Source organism: Micromys minutus (assembly GCF_963924665.1).
Source record: "Micromys minutus genome assembly, chromosome: 12".
Classification (NCBI taxonomy): Eukaryota; Metazoa; Chordata; class Mammalia; order Rodentia; family Muridae; genus Micromys; species Micromys minutus.
Genome location: NC_137981.1, coordinates 16,236,675 through 16,243,245, shown reverse-complemented (window position 1 = coordinate 16,243,245; position 6,571 = coordinate 16,236,675). Strand labels below are relative to the sequence as shown.

At 43.7% G+C, this 6,571-nt stretch overlaps 1 protein-coding gene across 1 annotated transcript; it reads left to right on the top strand.

Moving 5' to 3' along the window:
• Positions 1-1,691: 1,691 nt before the first annotated feature.
• LOC308427922 (ribonuclease 2B-like) lies at positions 1,692-2,354 on the top strand (the record flags this gene model as incomplete). Its single annotated transcript, XM_080926198.1, has 2 exons — positions 1,692-1,731; positions 1,882-2,354. The coding sequence occupies exon 2, from the start codon at positions 1,887-1,889 to the stop codon at positions 2,352-2,354; it is 468 nt and encodes a 155-aa protein (XP_080782324.1). The 5' UTR covers positions 1,692-1,731; positions 1,882-1,886.
• Positions 2,355-6,571: the final 4,217 nt, after the last annotated feature.

Here is a 6,571-nt window from a genome sequence, read left to right as displayed (position 1 = left end):
GTTCAAACCAAACCAGGCTGAAGAGTGGCAGCCTGCCTCTACCCTTCTTAGACCCACAAGATATCAGTCCCTACTAAACAGGTCACTTAGACAATTTTATAAATGCTGTGCACTGTCATTTCTATAGACATCTGGAGCCTTGGCAGATCTGGTCACATACTTTGCTGACCCTGGGCATCTGTCAGTCAATAGATCAGAGTGGTCATTGCAAGAGGATCCCAGGGTTGAAGAAATTCCAAGTTTTAGACACACTCTCCCCAACAGCATCTGCACAAAACCACATCTATCAATAGGGACAGAAAATACTCACTGAGATTTACAGGTAAACTGAGGACATATTTCTTGAGATAATACCTGGTGATATTCATCAAGTTTTGAAAAAACTAAGTGCTTACTGCTAGGATCTAATGCTAGCTGTACTTCATAACCGCAGTGTGCATGGGTCTGGACGTGTCACTGGATTGGAATGCAGGGAAGGTTTTGATAACAAAGAACTCAGAGAGGCATTTAATCTGCTGAAGCCAACGGTACCTATGAGACACTGGGGATATAGCTCAGTGGCAGATCTTTTCTATAGAGTTCATGAGGCCCCAGCATCAAAACCCAGAACAAAGACGAACTGAAATCAAAATTCTTTTACCTTTCTTGTATCTTTCTAAACATTGGCTTAGAATAATCTGGCATCTTAGATAAAGTGGTATTCTCCTGACAGTCTACGGTGTAAAACTAGACCATTGATACTAGCTCTGGAGACAAACATGGATAACTGGAAATGTAGAAAAAAATCTTACTCAGCAAACAATCATAGAAATATTATTCATTATGTCTTGAGTAAAGATTTTTCGTTATTGTTCCTAAGTGCAATTTTCAAGTTTATTATTATTTAACCTTCTCATGTGCCTCCACTCATATATTCTATACATCTACAGGAACTACGAAAATCAAAACAGGTGTCCTGAAGCTGGAGGTATCTACACTTGTGACTTCTATGTGACAAACTGGGGTCCTCAGGAAGGGAAGGATCTGGAAGAGGGGGAGTTTTCTTAACCATTGACATCTCACAGACCTCTAAGATGTAGTTTTACATATTTGTCCCTGGGTGTCTCTGTACATGTGTGTACATTCCAACAGATGCTCTTAGAAGACATCAGATGTCCTGAAATGGAATTACAAGCAGTGGTAAGCCACCCAGCAGAGATGCTGAAAGAGAACTTGAGTCTTCTGGAAGAGCACCAAGTGGTTTTAACCTCTGAGCCATCTCTGCATACATCAATATCATAGAATTCTAAACATGAAGGATAGAAATGTAAATATCTCTTATAATTATGGCTTTCCAAGGCTTTGTTTCTAAGTCTGAAGACAGGCTAATAGAAAACGTGATCTGCCCATTTCTGAAAAAGTCACAAAGTCTTCAGCCCATCCACATGCAATGCAAAGATTTCTATGTGGAGTTCAGATACAGACTGAAAACTGCCCTGCTTGAGAGGGTTTAGAATTTCACCCCTTACAATGGAATCAGCAGCACATGGCTAGGCCAAGTGAGGAAACCAAAGGCTGGTTTCACAAGCAGGCAATGAACCAATCTGTGGGTTCTGCATGTTGAAGACTCTGAGCCACCAGCTCCACCCACAGAGCCGGCCCTATATCTACGGCCAAAGGGCAGCTCACCCATTATCCCTGATTTCCAGGACAAGCAGCACTCAGTTCCACAGGAGCTACAACGCAGACAGGGTAAGACACTGCCTGTCTAGGCCTGGGACAGGAGGGGCAGTGATGGGAATGTGTCCAGGAGAAGTGGCTGTAGTGACAGCAAAGGGCCTTCAGGGAAGATAGGGAAACTGAGCCAAGGCAGGAGTCATCACTTCTCTTCTGTTCTCACAGGAAACATGGGTCTGAAGCTTCTTGAGTCCAGACTTTGTCTCCTGCTGCTGCTGGGACTTGTCCTAATGCTAGCATCATGCCAGCCACCAATCCCTTCCCAGTGGTTTGCCATCCAACATATCTATAACATGGCCTATCCCCGATGTGATGATGCAATGCGTGTCGTTAACAGTTATACAGGAAGCTGTAAGGACCTAAATACTTTCCTTCATACAACCTTTGATGATGTTGTCCGTGTGTGTGGCAATCCAAGTACCACCTGCAGAGATAGGAGAAGTACAAATTGTCATAATAGTTCATCTTCGGTACCTATAACTGTCTGTAGACTCACAAGTCGAGGAAACAATTATACCCAGTGCAGATATCAAACTACAACATCGGTGAAGTTCTACACAGTTGCCTGTAACTACAGACATCCATGGAACAGTCCCAACTATACATTTGTTCCAGTGCACCTGGATGGGACATTTTAGCTCCAGTGCCAGCAGTTTGTCCCTCAGCTCAGCTGCTACTGCCCAGGTCATTGTCATAGTGGTGAAGAACCAGCTCCTCTGTCTGCGCTAACTTCAGCCTCTGTCCTCATGAAACTGGTCCCGACTCCCTTTAATTTAGCTTTAAATCTTTTCTAATCAATAAACACCTTTGCATACTCATCTAGGTCTCTGGAATCTCTGTGTCTGACAGGGGTGGTGAGAAAGGAAAGGGAGAAGAAACAGACACACAGAAGTGTGTGTTTGTGTGTGTGTGTGTATGTGTGTGTGTGTGTGTGTGTGTGTGTGTTTTGAGGCAGAACCCTATATCAATTGAGGCATCTACCCAGTCCCTGGAAACAAATAAATCTAATAAGAAATGGGCATCTTTCCAGAACATTCCTACAGGTCATCTTCCCTGATGTTTATCTGTGGGGAAGAAGTGTCTGGCAGAGGAGACCAGGGAATTGGGATCTTTCAGTGAGACAATCCCTTGCTCTCTTCCTGCATGGCTGTCCACAGGGGTCATTGTGAGACCATTTAACAGAAACCAAGAAGGACAGAGTCCAAGATAAGGGAACCAAGATCCACACAAAAAAGAGATGAATAATCAGAGGACCTGCCATGCCTCCTGAGGACAGAACTGTAGTCAGGAATCAGTTTCAGATGGGAAGGTGCCATCACTTAAAGACATGGTTGAGCCCGGCATCAGCAGATGTGGCAGGGACCCTTCATGCAGTGTCAGATGCAGAATTAAGAGGAGGGGCACGTGACTCCTCAGGTCTGTACCTCTGTCTTTCAGTCTGCATTCCCAGATTCCATTTCTCTTCTTTTCTGGACCCCACATGAAATTCTTGGCCGCTTTTCCGCACTTGACATTGGTACTTCTTGCTCTCAGTGGACCACAGTCAGGGGTGCAGGGAAGCCACTTCTCTGCAGCAGCAAATATATATTCTCTTCCTCTGATTGGAGCATGGAATCTGCACTTAACGTGTGAATGCTAAGTTTGGGTAACTTCATGGGTTAACAAAATTTATTGACTTCAGGTAAAACAGTGTACAGCCGGAGTCAGGGTCTCACTATGTCAGAGTTTCTAGCAGTCCTGGAACTTAGTATATAGACCAGGCTGGGGTTGAGCTCAAAAAACTGTTTGTAACTTTTACTTCAACTTTAATAGGCTAAGGCTGTTTTTAAAACCTAATAAAAAACAAGTTTTTTCTCTTCAAGAATCTTCGAACTCTGGTACAAATCTTAAATTTGCTTTAACTCTCTGATTGGTAAGAGTTAGATTTACCACCAATCAGAACCCCAGCTGTTAACATCAAGCAGTGTGACAGCCATTGTGATTCTCAGATCACCTGGTATGGTCCTGCCCACAGAGGATCCAATTGGTCTGTGCATCTAGACTGGGTGTGTACAACTTTGTTCCCGTATTCCTGTAGGACTTGTTGGACTTGCCCCACGTTTCCTAGTGTATTATACGGAATCATCTGATTGACCTGAGAGTCTAACCAGAAATCATGTGAGGAAAAGCCTTCCATACAACAAACCAGGGCTGTACTCAGTATTATTTGTGGAACTATTCTAACACTTCTGAGGGCAATGAGAACAGATCCAGCCATTGTCAGAGGTTTCTTAGCAAAGTTTTGTTAGAATTTATTATAGAGCTTGGTTAATCCTTTCAGTACCACCTGAGGTGTGAGGCTTCCAATCAGAGTTCAGGTAATATTTTATCCCTAGAGTTGTGGACAGAGATTGAGTCACCTGTGATGTAAAGGGAAGTTCATTCATGAGTCTTCAATGACCAGGAATAGTGTCCTTTAGGGGCACATGTAACTGAGTCCTCTGTAGAGTCTTCAGCCCCGGTGACTAAAGTTTCTGTTGAGACAGAGTGGGTGTGCACAAACACTATCATGTATTTGAAGTTGCGAAAAGGAGACAAAAGAGTACATTCTACCTGGCAGACCTCAGTGGGAGAGGAGCCCCTCCTCTGGGTTGTTCTGAGGAGTGTAGAGGATGAGAACAGCAGCAGCATTGTGAAGGCTGTAGGCCTGATGTTCTTGTTTGACTGTGGCTAAGTCTCTACCCAAGAAAGGTCAAGTTACTGTTTATAAAGTGGCACCCCTCTGTGGACGGAATGAGGTGTGTGTCCCCTGATATTTTTCGTCACAGGACATAGATGGGAAAGTAACTGATTTCCCATATTGACCCATGGCCAGACTGGAAGAATGCTGCGCATATTGGTTTTTGTATCATCTGTCTTTGGAAGGACCAGTGCTCTCATGGGGATCTCTCTGTAAAGCTCCTTCATTGCCCTTTTCAGTGCTGTCCTGTTCCCTTAGGCAACATTAGACATGCACACCATCCTGATGGGAGTTCCAGTAGATGACCACATGAACAAGGTCTTAGAGAGCCCTCTATAGATTTAGAACCTCTCTTGTTTATGTTTTACGTGTGAGATGTTGTCTGTTAACCATCTTCAAGTTTCTAAAGAGGGCAGCAGAGTCATGTGACATCATGGAGGCATACTAGAAAGCAATGTAGATATTAGTCTCTTCTTTATCTTTCCCTAGAATGAGTCCCCATATTAGAGCTTAGAACTGCCCTGTGGAAACCTTTTCTCCCCATGCTTATTCTCAGCATACAGTGTACCAGATAGGAGGTCACTACCATAGTCGTGAGGCAGATTTGGTGTACCCGGCATTTTCTTTCTTTCTTTCTTTCTCTCTTTCTTTCTTTTTTTCTTTCGTTCGTTCTTTTACATCTTTATTTAAAAAAGAGAGAGACATGTACAGATTTTAAAGGTATTTTGTCATAACACTATATGAATGTATTTTTGTCAGTACTTAATTCTTTTAGAAGTTTGATAGTATGCATTGACATCTTACTAGTTACCATAAGCATAGTGTACATGTAGAACAGATTGTAACATGGAAACAGTCAAAGTTTTCTTGCTGTGTATAGATTAAACATAATGTTTTTTGAATACCATAAATTGCCACAAGGCTATATTCTTAGCTCTTGAATTATTAATGATTTAAGGTCCAGGTGTACCAGACTTTGAGAGGGTGCATCGGACTGTGAGAAGCCGCAAGACCCCGCTCAGAGGGTGGAGAAGCAAAGTCTGTGACATGGGAACAGGCGGCCGGAGCTGTCGGTTCTCAGGCTCCTGGACACCCAGGTGCTGCTAGATATTGCAGAAGAGCTGAGGACCCATGAGCAGGGCCGAGAGGGGGGAAGGGGAACTCTGGCTCCCATGGCCATTAGCTGTAGGCTCTTTATTCAGCAGTAGCTGCATCTAGGAATACAGAGAAGACTTCTTAGGTATAAGCTTTCCTACAGTTCCTGGCGACAGGTCCAGATGAAAAGAAACGGTTCATGAGTTTAAGATGTTCACTGTCAAGGCAGAAAGCGAATGAGTAAAACCTTACCCTGACTTTGCAGCATGGGCCTGAGATTTAAAAAATCCTTTCGTAAGGAGGAGCGTCTGGGAACAATGTATAATTGACTACGCTTTTAGGCCTTTAGAATTGGGGGTGATTTGGGAGAGGTTTTTTTGGACTTTCTTGGGTATTATTTTCTTCATAAGTAGTGTCTTCTATGTTAGTGTGGTTCCCCTCTGATTGGTTGGTGAGGACTACCTCTAGAGCCTGTAAGATATCTCTTCCTAGCAGATTGGTGGATACTTGAGCTACTAAAGGGCGTATGAGACCAGTGGCTCCACCCGGGTCTTCCCACTTATCTGCCTGTTTATTGATGAGAACATTCGAGGTGCCCCCTATGCCTAGTAACTGGGGTCCAGGGATCAGTTGCCACTCATTTGGGATCTCTTGCTGTCTTAAAATTGTCCTATCTGCTCCAGTGTCAATAAGGCACATGAATGGTTTGTTGTCTATTTTAATGGTCAACTTAGGGTGAGAGCTTTCTGAGATGCTGGATACCCATAACACTTCTAGGGGGGGAATCTTACTGTTGGAGCTGAAGACTACCCCGAATGAAGTTTAAAGGCTCCAGTGGTTTACCATCTTTATCATATGTGGCAGTACACTGTCTCCAATAGAAACCTTTTCTACAGTGGGGACAAACTGTGTTAGGGGGATTAGGGCCTGTTGTGGGGAGAGAATTTTGTGGGCATTCGTCTCTCCAATGTCCTGGTTCTCCACACTTAAAGCATATTCCTTTTGTCTTTACTGCTGCTGCAAATGCCTGAGCCACGAACA